The 13,959-nt window shown below is 40.9% G+C and overlaps 1 protein-coding gene across 3 annotated transcripts in view; it reads left to right on the top strand.

Moving 5' to 3' along the window:
• klhl13 (kelch-like family member 13) overlaps positions 1-11,447 on the top strand; it is a 42,366-nt gene extending 30,919 nt beyond the window's left edge. For all 3 annotated transcript variants that reach the window (XM_031760091.2, XM_031760090.2, XM_031760092.2), the window contains 3 exons: positions 867-1,662; positions 5,124-5,237; positions 10,310-11,447. In XM_031760091.2, coding sequence (XP_031615951.1) covers positions 867-1,662; positions 5,124-5,237; positions 10,310-10,797 — 1,398 coding nt within the window. In that variant the 3' untranslated portion in view covers positions 10,798-11,447. The remainder of the gene's footprint in view (positions 1-866; positions 1,663-5,123; positions 5,238-10,309) is intronic.
• Positions 11,448-13,959: the final 2,512 nt, after the last annotated feature.

Genomic DNA, 13,959 nt, shown 5'->3' with positions numbered 1-13,959 from the left:
GTTTAGTTACTTACTATTCTTGGTGTCTCTGATTGACTGTGACCACATCATTTCCTCAGGGATTAAAAAAGTATCTTGATTCTGAATATTTTGGATTTGAACTGGTGGGAAAGTTATGAGAGCATGCCTGTGAGCTAGGGGAAGAGCAAAAAACCAAAGACTTATTTTAAATGAAGAAAAAGTACGTTTGAAGAACAATTTTCTTTACGGGTTGTGCTTGTTGTAGGGAGTCAAGAGAAATAAGCTTTTAATTATAATTTCAACTGTTAATATGTCTGCCTGCTTTCATTAGCTAAAGTTATCAAGCAGTGACTGTCTATTAGTGTTGACAGCAAAGTGTTTAAAAATGTACACAAGCAGTTATTAGTGTTTACAGAGTGTATGTACTTGGTTTTTCTTTAATGCAGTGGTGCAATGTGTTTTTACTGATAAATTTATCAAGGTGTATTAAAGCTGGTTTTCTTGCCAACTGTCTGAAAACCCACAGTTTTTTAAATTTAAAGTGATATAAAATGGACAAAAGCAGCAGAGTCAGTTGACATCTGCTGTGTGTTAAATTGCTAAAGCACTGATTCTTTGTAATGAGACTTCTTTCCCTTGAGCTGAGCATTAGTCAATATCATAGCATATTCTTTCATTTATGTTTCATTCACTGGGACTTGAAACTAGCAAAAGGCCCGTAAATTCACAGAGCGAGGGTCTGAGGACATTTTTCCATAGATTTCTATACAACTAAAAGAATGGCCCATTGTAGGCCAAGAGTTTGTTTTACTTTCCAAGGGCTGTAAGCTACATCCATCCTTTTCTTTGCATGCTTACTTGAGGCTTTCCAAGATTTTTTTTTTACTTGTTTTCTTTCTGTGCAGGTTTCTCTGGACAACTGTGTAGAAGTGGGACGCATTGCCAACACATACAACCTCACAGAGGTGGATAAATACGTCAACAATTTCATCCTGAAGAACTTTCCCTCGCTGCTGGGCACGGGGGAGTTTGTCAAGCTACCATTTGAACGCTTGGCTTTTGTACTGTCCAGTAACAGTTTAAAACACTGCACTGAGTTGGACCTGTTCAAGGCGGCTTGCCGCTGGCTACGTTTTGAAGACAGCCGTATGGACTATGCCGCAAAGCTCATGAAGAACATCCGCTTTCCTCTCATGAACCCGCAGGATCTCATCAATCACGTGCAGACTGTGGACTTTATGCGTACGGACAACACCTGTGTCAACCTTTTACTGGAAGCTAGCAACTACCAAATGATGCCCTACATGCAGCCAGTTATGCAGTCAGAACGGACAGCCATCCGCTCAGACAGTGCCCACCTGGTCACTCTGGGTGGTGTTCTGCGCCAGCAGCTTGTTGTGAGCAAGGAGCTGCGTCTCTTCGATGAGAGGGCTCACGAATGGAAGGCGCTGGCACCCATGGACGCACCTCGTTACCAACACGGCATTGCGGTCATCGGCAACTTTCTCTATGTTGTGGGTGGCCAAAGCAACTACGACACCAAAGGCAAAACAGCAGTGGACACGGTGTTCCGATATGACCCTCGCTACAACAAATGGATCCAGGTGGCATGCCTTAATGAGAAACGTACCTTCTTCCACCTCAGTGCACTCAAGGGACACCTCTACGCTGTCGGTGGAAGGAATGCTGCAGGGGAGCTTGGTGAGTTTATTTCCCCCACTTGTTTGTTTTTGTTTCCTTTTAAGCAACAACAGGGGCCTTTAATTAATATTGTATGAGATTTTACACTTTTAATATGAGAGAGCAGTGTGAGAAAGAATGAGCGCTTTAATAAGGCTGCAAGCATACCGACGCCAAGTAATCAAGAGCCGTGCATACACATCATTTGCTGTTTCAACATGTCGCACACATAATGTGTGTGTAATTTAATAAAATTTAGAGGATGGGCTCATTATCACAAACACCCTCCCAATCGAATGTAATCCATTACAAAAGCATTTCAGCACATGCAGAATCAATTTCAGTCATCGCAGCCTCCGAGAAGTGTCATGGATTTTGATGAGGTGTTGTTTAGGGTGTCATAATATATCATGAATAAAATAAGTTTAGATTTTTTTTCTCTGTGTGTAATAAATTGCAGTGCAATACAACAAAGCCACAGCCTACACTGATGCAATCTTAACAAAGTCACAATGTTTCTATTTGTTCAGAGCTGTGGTAGGTACATAACATTGAACTGTAGGTGATGAGATACAGCTGAAGCTGGCACACAAACTGTGCCTGCAGGGAGGATTAAATAAAGAGGTGGATACATGTTGCCAGTGGCGTTTTCAGTGATTAAAAAAGGGAAGAAAAAAAAAGCGGGTCATATCAGATCAACTTGTATCAGTAATCTGATGCTTTTACAAGCTTTTTGGTTCACATTTCATCCCTCTGGTGGAAAGGCAAAAGCGAACAGATGTATTTATACATTTATATCTAGTCTTTGTAATTTGGTTGTTGATGCTGAGTAACCAATCTGCAATCTCTGCACCAACTGTAGACCACAGAGAGGTGCCACCCAGTACTTAAATTCAGCTCTGTAGCTGCAGTGGACAGAGAGAGGCTACTGTGGAAGCAGTCTGGGTTATAATTAGACCAAAAAACACAGCACCAGTTCACTGTCCGTCTACACAGCTGCCTCTTCCTTCTTTACGTTTCACTGCCCTTTAACTGCATGCGGTTAGGCCTCCATGTTTTTCTGGATGTGCCCCTTTTATTATATTTGTTTGCTCTGGGTAGATCACGAGGGTGTGGTTTTTCTGTTACGTCAGAAATGCATAGATTTTAAAAGAAAAGCTTCACGACATAGAAACAAATATTTAGAATATACTTGCAGTCCTGAGCGTTGCATGGATTTTAGTTTTGTGCTGCTTTTATATTTTCAAAAGGATGTAACAAAGATGCATGTAAAAGAGGGTTGTCAGTTACTAATTCTAGTTCACCATATTGTAAACCCTTTTATAGCTTTTGCACAATAACAGCTCAGTCTTTTAATATAAAAATAAGACTGCTTTAGGCACTTATATATGCTTTAATTGAAAAAGAAGCAAAATGTACAGGTTTTGCTGTATGTCACCACAAGCTGCCAGTTTTTAAAATTATTATTCTATTTTCTATTTCTATGGTTTGTGGTGAAGAACTTGCAGAAAGAAAAAAAAAATCCATGCTAATTACAAATGTGACCTTTCCAGCTTATCAGAAGAAAATCGTACATTGAGTACATTTCAAGGTTTAAATGCAATTTATAATTTCTTTATTGAAAAGTTGCTTGTGATGAATTCCATTTTCAGCAACTTTGCATTTTAGATACGGTCAGCACAACTGTGCTATTTCCATCGAGTTGGTGTGCGAGTTTGTATACTGCTGAAGGTCACTTTGATAATAGTTGTTGAGCAAGCAGACCTAGGTATTCACTGATTTCCTTGGTGAGACTTCTCCAGCTGGCCCAGAGATGACTCACAAACCTTGTGAGGAACAAAAAAAACAAAAACAAACTGCCTATAAATCTGTTAACTATAGAAGATGACCAACAACCACAAGATGACTTTCAGTTGCAAGAAAAAGTTTGTGAACTACATTGGATTACCAGGATTTCTAAAACTTATTGATGATACATTTAGATTTTTCTGACTCATTTATGAAGAAACACAGTGTGAGTGAACTAATAACACAATGGTTTAATCATTTACAGTGCAGGCTGGAAAAGACCGGCTCCTGGGCTGAGTAACTAACAGGAGCTCCTTTATAACCTCATATTCTTCAGTGGCTTATGACTCTTGTAAAATGAGGAGGAATTTTGAAGGACTCCCCTCAACAAAAATCTGTATCCATTTCTAAAATTATATGATTAAACAAAACTCATAAGCTTATACTGTTGAGACTATAAAAAACTGTTGTGATACTGATTTTCTTGTGAGCTTGGGTTTATTGTCTTCTCACATCACCGAGTGTTCTCAAAGCTCAGTTGAATTCATTCTTCCCTACACTACTGTGAGGCACGCAGGCCTGAGGTAGCAAAGCATCCCTGAATAATGATACTCCCTCCACTATGCCTTACAGCTTCAGTGTTAGTTTCAGGAACAGAAAAGAGTTTAAGCAGGTTGTAGAGATTGCTGCAGGCGTTTTGCAGGTAGCGTTGGGCTCATTTCCACCATTTCTATTGGGATGTGCTCTGTATTTAAGTGTGTTTGTGCTTAACTGTCTCAGTTGTAATTTTTGCAGGGTAGCTGCTCCTGGAAAGTGGAGCAACAGTCCTGATTGTTCAGAATTTGTCCTCACTTGTGTCTTTAGAAATACCTGTGCAGCCTTTCCCAGCTCAGTTTACTCCTGTAGCACTCTTCTGAGGTTCTGTGAAAGTTGATTTAAGCATGTTTATGGGGATGGGCTCGTCTACAACCTACATTTCCAGACTCCGTAATTGGAACACCTCACTTCAAATACTTTCTGCAACAAGTTCAATCCAAAAATGTAGAAAACTGGATCCCAGATATAGTGAACGCAGAAATGATGAAACAGATCAGCCACTGGTGAAACCCATTTTATTTGCCAGTAAGCCTGTAGCAGTCAACAGGGAAATTATGGGACTGTAACCCATAATAATTGGAGAAATTCTGGTAATTCTTAGTAGTTCACAAATCTTTGTCATAAATGTTAACAAGCTCTAGTGAAATGGGAACTTGTGATTCTGCATTGTTAAACTGTGGTGTTTGATGTGAAGGTAAATCATTACCTGTTATTTGAACCCTTCTTCATCCACGCAGTGATCATACATGTTGATGGACCCTGCCTGGCTGACTGGTTTTGGGGTTCCCAGCCAGCAATTATCAACCTGTGAGCATCCGATATGAACCCTAAGGTCCCCGTTCTGATTTCTCAGATATTTTATAGAACCATCCTCAGACACCTTAAGATGAAAGCTCGAACAATCTCACTATTTCCTGCACAGTCAGTGCATTCAGAGCTGGTGGGGATGTGTACTCTGTATTTAAATCCTTGTTTTAGCTCCCACGCTGAGACCCTCCAAGGCCTCATTTGCTGCTGTTTGTCCTCCTTAGTTGTGTCTTGACCTACTTTCTACTAATACAGTCTTTTTCTTTTTTTTCTCCATCTTTTTCTTCAAGCTACTGTGGAGTGCTACAACCCAAGGACAAATGAATGGACATACGTTGCCAAAATGAACGAGCCACATTATGGCCACGCTGGGACAGTGTACGGTGGTTATATGTATATTTCAGGTAAGTGGCTCCAGGGAGTTTTGAGTTTATTATCGGCTTAAATAAATAGAGATGTAATGTTGAATGACTGGGTAAGAGTTGTTTTTTTAATTGCATGTTTTAAAGTCACAATAGCAATAAATTTTATTCTCTGAATGTGTTATAGAACAGCAAGGTGGGGTCACAATAGTATCTCATTTTAGACAAACAGTACACAGAGTTCTGGAGTTATATGTTAGTCAGGATTTTGCTGACAGCCTGTTAATGCTAGGTATTTTTATCTTTCAAACTTCATATAAAGAAAGTGTCTTTCACACTTCCAGATTTTTGCAAATCTTTCCTCACACTTTATTCATCTATGCTGAGCATGCTTTTGGAGCCTGCGAGGGTTCAACACTTAGGGCAGATGGCGGACACTGAGAATTGGGCCTTCAGCCAGCCAGTACTTTCTCTTTAGGTGACACCCAGGCACTTGTTCACTTCATACGACGGAAAACAAATCCTGCAGTATGGAGATGAGCCCTAGTTTCTTAGTGTGACTAATCCAGAGCGGTGCTACAAAAGATGGGGAACGGTGGTGGTGGTGGAGGGGAATTGGGAAGGATGGAGCAAAGTAGAGGACTAGAGCCTGTGTAGGAGGTGTAACACAGAAGAGACTGTAATAATCCCTCCTGGCCATGGGTACCATCATCCATCTGCAACACATGAGCAAAACACTGTTTTATGCAAAAATATTTTCGAAAATAGATAATGGAGGTTTTCAGCATTGTTTTTTTTTTTTTCTTTAAATATAGATGGATAAGAAGGAGAGATAGAAGTAACAATAATAATGGAAATGTTGTTGGTATTTTGATCCTAGGGACAAGCTCGGCTTCTTTAATCTTCCTGAATATGAATACATTACCAACACCAACATTTACGTAGTTGCATTAAACACATATTGTACTTACAGTGCCACCTGGGAAACTTTAGCTAATGAAATAAAATATTGAAATGCTCTCTAGCAGCAATATACTAGCAGCAGTATTAAACCAATTTACAATCTGAGGTGTTGACCAGCTCCCATGCAGTTTTATTAGATCCAGCAGTGTGATCACTGTGCACACAAGCTGTGAATTTATTTCCGTAATCCACAGACCTGCAAAGGTTTGCTGCTGTTAGATGGTCCTACAGAATACACATCACATTCTCTATCACATTGGTTCCAGTTATCTTTCATGTTTAGCTGGAAAAAATTGCCACATTAAAAGTACATGCAGCCCCTTTGATTTGATTTTTATATCACCGAACTCTGACGTGCTGGAAAGAGGCCAAAAGCTAAGGAGTACCTCCACACATGAGTACTATCAGGGTTTATATAAACAATTTTTAATTAGTTAATATTTCACATTATCAGGCAGAAGAACTGGGGCATGTTTGGGATCACACAGATCACAAGATTTGGCAGACCTAATATTAGAGTGGAGCCGAGATGAAAGCCACACATTTTACTTTTTAATATAACTAAAGTGAAATGATGAATAACAAAACGGTCACGGCCTGAGCTAATCTGCTGGTAGCCAGCTGTATGAATCGTTTCGCCCCTGGCAGTACTCTCCACTTCATAGCGTTTATTTCCACTTTTTGATAGTCTAATGGATTATCTTTTTTTCGTGTGTGTGTGTGTGTGTGTGTGTGTGTGTGTGTGTGTGTGTACGTTTGTGTGTTGGTCTCATATTTCAGAGATACAATCAATCACAGTTCAACAGTCTTGTAAATTCTGCTATTGTAACAGCTGGCTGTGCACCTGTGACAGCTAAAAATATGTGTCAGGGAAAATGAACGCTTGCGTTACACGATAAAGCTGGTCAGGCAGTTTTCTGAGTACAGCTGTGGGTTATAACACAACAGCGTGTTTTCAAGCGCCTTTAATACCCACGGCACAGGTAAACGAGCATTACCCATTAGTGCAGTTTTGTTCCGGCGAGGCCCTGCTGTAGTGTCCGCGGTCTCGGGGGTTACAGTCGCACTGTGCAAGGTGACCTGAGCTGGAGTGCACTTCTGTGTCTAGCTGTCACAGTACATCAGGTCACATTCTCCGGCTGTGCTGCTGTGCTGTCTGAAGGTATTCTGTCAGCTTGATGAGCCTGACGAATGCACTCAGCCCACAGACCATCACGGCTCAAGTGGTGTGACAGAGTTCAGACACAAGCACTGAAACCGGCACAGAGCAACGCTGCTGCTGGTCCACATTCCTATCGAGAGATTAAGACCCTTTGGTTTTACTATTACACTTTCTCCGAGTGTTCTGATGATTTGTGTGTGGTTGTTGCTTCACTGACTGGGGATTTTTGAGGTTTTCACAACTCGCTAGTTGTCTGCTAATGGTGTTTTTATGTAAACAAAAAATGTTGATGTAAATTTCATGGTTGAGATTTTTATTTGTTTATTTTTTATCATCCATTAAAGATGATTATATTTGATCATTTATATTTATCGGGACATTTTATATTTTAAAAATCTAAAGTTCATCAATGCTGAACATGCATTTAATGTCAGTGAGAGCTGAGAAGAGGGTAAAAATTGGAGCTCAAGATTTTTCATTTTCTTTCATCATCCCTTTACAGCCTCTTTATTTTAATGTCAGTGTCTATTTATTTTAAACCGTCCCGCAGTAAAACTGGTCAATATATGGATGTGCTTCCTTCAGATCAGGATATTTTCTAGTTTAAAAATCTGCTGGGCTGAACGTGCTTTTTGATTCTTAGCTTACATGTGTGTTAATATTTAATTTCTTTGCATTAATAGTGACATTTCTGCACTAAGCTTGTACTGGCCTGCAAAGTTGTTTGGATAAATTGAAATAGTTGAAAGCGGTCATTTGAAAGATGGTTAAGAAAGATTTCTTTTCATAATTTTTCTTATTTCTGACAGTCTGCTAGGTATTTGTATGTTTGAACTCGCTACATCATTTAAAAACAGTGTCTTTCACACTTACAGATTCATGCTAATCATTCCTCACACCTTCGATTCATCTATGCTGAACATGCATTTGAAGTCTGTTTGGGCTCAGTGCAGAGAACTGACGGTGCTCACGAATATTTGGTTTCCAAATGGTGATGTCCTGTGATGGCTCCACATTGAATAATATGAAATGTTGGTCGTATTGACATAGTTGCTGCACTCGTGATATAATGCAGGTGTTGGTTAAGACTGTTACAGCATAGCTCCTCTGCCTTTTTTTTTTTTGTGTGGAGTTATTATCCGTATATAACACCCTTATATTCTCAAAGTGAATTAGAAAAAATTAGGGGCTTCTGCTAAAAAACCAAAGAGAAAGTGTGTTGAATTTCATTGTATGACTTAAACTCCAGAAGTGATGACCCATAATGGCTCATAACTGTCTGAAATTTCAATTTGCTGCTCACCTCAAGAGTAAATAACTGTCTATTTTATCAGGAATAGTGAATAGAGGGAACAGGGGAGCCATTTAGAGCTCATATTCCTGCAGGGACTAATAGTCAGAGTGAGATGTCATACGGCTGTAAAATGAACTTGACAGTACGACTTCAAGAGGGTGATTATGCTCAATGGAGAAACGCAAGTGACTGAAAGTATTTTGCATGACACAGAGGCCATAAATGCAAACCTCTTCATTCCTCAAGTCACTCTGAAGAGTGAGAAGGAAGTAAAAACTGGTTTCATCAAGCCTGCGCTTTTGTATGTTAATGTCAGTCTATATATTTTAAACCACTCTGCAGTAACACTAATCGATACGTGGATACATAGATGGTTACATATGGGCTTTCTAATTCATTTTGGGGTATTTTTGGAATCTGCTAAGCTCCCTCCCCACCTCCCCGTCTATTCTCCATCATTTCTTTGAGTCCCACATATGCTGGCACTGATTCAACCAGGTCGCTGGTTTTACAAGGGGACTCTGCAGTTGTTTTATATCTGCATGGCTGAGCAGGGAAATGTTTTGGCGTGGTAAAATAAGGGCATATGTAGCAGACATCATGAACAATATCGCAGTCTGCCCTGAGCTGCCTATGGAAGGGCAAAAGACTTCTCAGCAATTTTGTCAGAGCTGGGATCAATTTGGCAAAACCTTGTCTGCTCTTAGTGTCTCTCTAATGGCGCTGATTAGACAGAGATACTGGAAAACTGATCAGACATTATTGTATTAAGGAAAGGCCAAAGCCCCTGAACTGAATCAAAATAGCAGCACACTCCCTTGAGAGGTATTACAAGGAGGCTATTTTGACTCCAGCACTGTTCTCTTGTCAGGGTTTTAATAGCTGATTTGCTCCGTGGACTACTTGGATAAAGAAAACGGATGGTGAGGCCATCTTTGAACCTGATCAGCTAAGGGGGTGCTCCATCAGAGATCTGAGTCATGGCAGCTGAATAGACGGCTTAGGCCTGAACAATAAACCGAGTGCACGATCATTGGGCAGCAGGAAAAGAGGGATTCTGCCTGTATTCGGCGTGCTCTGCAAATCTTCACTGCATTCGCTCCTAGTCAATCTGCCTGGGGGGTAGGCTGGCTTCCACCCAAATGCATGCTGGGATTGTGTTCCTCTTTATTTTAAGCCTTCCCTGTAGACATGTCCTGTTTTTTTTCTTTCTTTTTTTTCCCCTCCTTCCCCACTTTCCCTCAGCATTGTGTGTTGCGGTGTCTACAGACTGTTTGCGTGAATGCGTGTGCATGCGTGGACGCTTTGTAATGGTGTTTCGCTTTGTACTGAGCGCTCCTCATCAGCATTATTTCATGCTGCGGAAAAGAGGCTGAACAGCTATTGATGTCACTTCGGTTTGTAAAATCAGTGTTTAGCCTGCGAATTGGCGGGTGGGTTCGAGTGAAGGTGTGCAAAAAGGGGATCAAAGAGAAGTGAGACGTCTTTTTTTTGTTCGTTTGTTTGTTTTTTAAATGTGCGGCCTTCCAGTGTCACAGCTGGCTGATGCTCCACATCGCCCAGATGAATAAAAAAGGTTGGCTGACTTGAGCGAACGAGTCATTAATCTGTCTGATTGACAGCTTCTCCTAACTAATGAGCCTTGAGCCCTAATTTCCATGCTCTTGTTTCATTTTATTTTTTTTCTCGCTGCAGGTGGAATCACTCACGACACTTTTCAGAAGGAGCTGATGTGCTTTGACCCGGATGCCGATAAATGGACTCAGAAAGCGCCCATGACGACAGTTCGCGGCCTCCACTGCATGTGCACGGTGGGCGACCGTCTTTACGTGATCGGGGGCAATCATTTCAGGGGCACCAGCGACTACGACGACGTCCTCAGCTGCGAATACTACTCCCCCGCCCTCGACTTGTGGACACCTATCGCCGCCATGTTGCGAGGTCAGAGTGACGTGGGCGTGGCCGTGTTTGAGAATAAGATTTACGTGGTGGGCGGCTACTCGTGGAACAATAGGTGCATGGTGGAAATAGTACAGAAGTACGACCCCGAGAAAGACGAATGGCACAAAGTTTTCGACTTGCCCGAGTCACTGGGGGGGATCCGAGCCTGCACACTCACAGTTTTCCCCCCTGATGATATGTCGGGCTCACCCTCCAGAGAGTCGCCGCTCTCAGCACCTTGATGAGCAAAGGGGGTGAGCCCTACTTCGCTCATACCCCCGTAACCCTTCCCCACCCCCCCGACAGCCCCCCTCAACAAACACACCTTATAGACTTTGTTTGCACTTCCTTTATGGACAACATCTGTACTGCATCCCTAACTACCCCCCCGCCCTCCCAAGTCCACACCCCCACAGCTGTGCAGAACCCCCCCTCACACATCTGCGTGATGAAACCTACATACCAACATGGTTTGGCAACCTAATTACATGTTAATGTTGCATACTTGGTATATTTTGGCAGGAAAAAAACAACAACAAAAAAACCCAACCTCGACTTGAAAAGTGACTTTGCAAATCAACTTTTCTACCTGATGTCCAGACTTTTCTTATGTCTCGTTTCTTTTGGTGTTCTACCTTGAGATGTTGACTACCACACTGACTCTCTCTTCTAGTCTATGCCAGGTTAGACGCAGGTGACCCCCTCCTCAGACAGCAAGCGCATAGGGACCGATGAGCTTTTGAAAGACAAGTGGTTTTTAACTCAGGGGTTGGCCCAGGCCCCATCTTCGTCTCTCTTGCAGTTTCACTTCTTTCCTGCTGTTGGTATGAAACTGTTAACAAAAATGGTGTTTTCTAAATTTAATAAACATGATTTTGAAAGTAATCAAATATTGCCCTCTTCACTGGCTACAGCTTGAAGTTGCACGTATCCAGGTAGTATTTTGATGTCTGAGTGAATCTAAAATCTCTTATACAGGATTCATGATCATTAATCAGCTGAGAGAGAGTTGGCTTCCTTTGTTGCTTTGTAAACTTGTCTGTAATGAATGAGCTGTGAATGTCGTGAAGGAAAAGCTCAATCAGTCTGTTTGTGGGGAACGATGACTTCCCTTTAATACTGCGGAGCTGGACTGTATGCAGTAAAGGATAACCACGGACATAGAGTGTGATTTTTCTTTTTAGAGCCACGCTGCTGAAGCTCGGTCCACCCAGTGATGCAAACCACACTGCTGACAAGTGTTAACTGGAATTTGGCAATTCCACCGCTGTCACCTCTTCTCCTGCCATCATGACAGACGGTAATGTCGCCCACAATCTGCCCACCTGCTCCCGGATCATTAAAGCCTTAATAGCAGCATATGGTGTCCGAGACGTCGGCTTCAAGCTGTTACTAGGAACAAAAGGTTTGTGTAATCATCAGGTGAGTTGGCTCCAGAGCTTTAAATCCTCATTATATTCCCATTATGTCCCTTTAATGAGATGCTGCAATGGTGCTTGAGATTTGAGATTTTAATGCCTGTTTCTGTGTTTTCCAGAGCAACAATCTACTATAGGTCTGTCCTTTAATTAGATTGTTTTAACATGTTATGAATCCTTTATATGCATTTGTGCTTTTTTTTAATGTTTCATTTTGAGGCTCTTATGTGCTAAACGGGTCAGTCTTGTTTCATCAGCTACATTTTAGCTTGGTCATGTTTTTTTTTTTTTTTTAGGGTTATGTTAATGTCACACTTCAAAAAGCTTTTCTTTTTTTTTTTTTTAAAGAAGAGTCTTATTATGAAGTCCTTTTTAAATGTAACAGTCTGCATCATTCATCTAGTTTTAAAAATAGGCACTTTGTAATCATTTTAATGGAAAGCCACTGAATACACAGAGGAGCAAAACATGTGATGCGCACAGCTGCTAGATGAGGTTGCAGGAGTAGGACTTCAGTGCCGTTGTTGCCTGGACATTTAACTGAAAATAACACTTACACTGGTTACCGTTTACCCTGTGGATCCGCTGAATGCGAGAGAAGTAATGAGAGCAAAGAGAAGAGGACGGAGTGATGCTGCGGATAGAAAGTAGTAAGATAAGATGATAACCGCTTCAGTTAGCATGCTGGGAAAAAGGGTGATTATTTAGACTGAGAGACTCTTTAAGGGTAATAACCTAATCCACCTCCTATCGTGTAAAGTTTGATTGCTAAGAAACATTTTCTGCTAATTGAATACGTCCCTGATATAACGAGTTTATGTAAGTTTGTCAGCTGATGAATTTTTGTTTTAGTAGTTATGCTGTGGTACTTTTCTTTTTATTATGTTTGCAGTCTTAGCCTGTCGGAGGTAGGTTTGCAAATAACTGAAAATATAAATGCAAAGAATTTTAAAGCCATGCTCCTGCTGTGACTTTATTATTTGCACATTTTAGCAACTGGTAATTCACTCAGTGTAGATGGTAAAATAATTTCTTCTGGATCAGAATTATTATAATTTTTTATTTTCTAATTAGTTTTGGTTTTTAATTGATTTTAGTTTGAGTGGATCTTCCTATTTCAGTTTTGTTTTTATTGTTTGAAACTTTTTAGTTTTTAGTTTTTAAGCACGTTAGCAAGCTAATGTTAGCAACCCATTTAGCTCATAATCCCTCAGGGCTCAAGGAAACCTCAAAGATTTTAGATGTTTAACCTTATTATGATGACCTTTTATCCAAAAAAGACATTTTCTTTCACATAGCAGCTACACACTGAAAATATATTACTGCAAAAAATAAGGCACCACTTAAATTACACATAGGATCTCTATGAATAAAACATTCGAGTTGAAAATCTTTATTCATTTGTTATTGTTATTGAAATTACAGCCTGATCCAATCATAATGCCTGTATGCACTCCAACAATGTATGGGATTATGGATGGCATCCTGGAGGATCTCCTGGACAGCTCTTTGGTGCAATTTAGCAGTGTCTCGTGTGTTACTACATAATGAGGTCTGGAGAACATGAGGACTAGCTGGTGGTCTCCAGAAACTGTCAAACATTCCACCACCTAAGAGCAGCCAGGATAGTGTTGGCTAGCATGCAGAGGCCTGTGTGAGCTCAGTTAACCATCAATAATGTTTACATCCTGCTCTCATTGTGGAAAGAGGCATGCTTCATTCTGCTATTATGACCAGGTGTAGTTTGGTGAAGGAGAAAGTAGTTCCTGAAAGTGCTCTTAGTAAGGTTTGTGTTGAAAACCAGGTCCTGATGTATTATTAGCTCTTAGAGCACAACAATGCAGGCACCATTTAGTTCCACTGTATTCAGGAGAAGGCAGGAATTTCTCCAGCCGATATCACTGCTCTATGGCCTGTGCAGTGATGCAATGAGCGATGATCCACATTAACTGTGTAATTCCTCCTGAATGGGTCGCACTATTGTGT

Source organism: Oreochromis aureus, linkage group 10 (genome assembly GCF_013358895.1).
Source record: "Oreochromis aureus strain Israel breed Guangdong linkage group 10, ZZ_aureus, whole genome shotgun sequence".
Classification (NCBI taxonomy): domain Eukaryota; kingdom Metazoa; phylum Chordata; class Actinopteri; order Cichliformes; family Cichlidae; genus Oreochromis; species Oreochromis aureus.
Note: the sequence above shows the minus strand (reverse complement) of the source record. Positions and strands in the feature narration are given on the sequence as shown.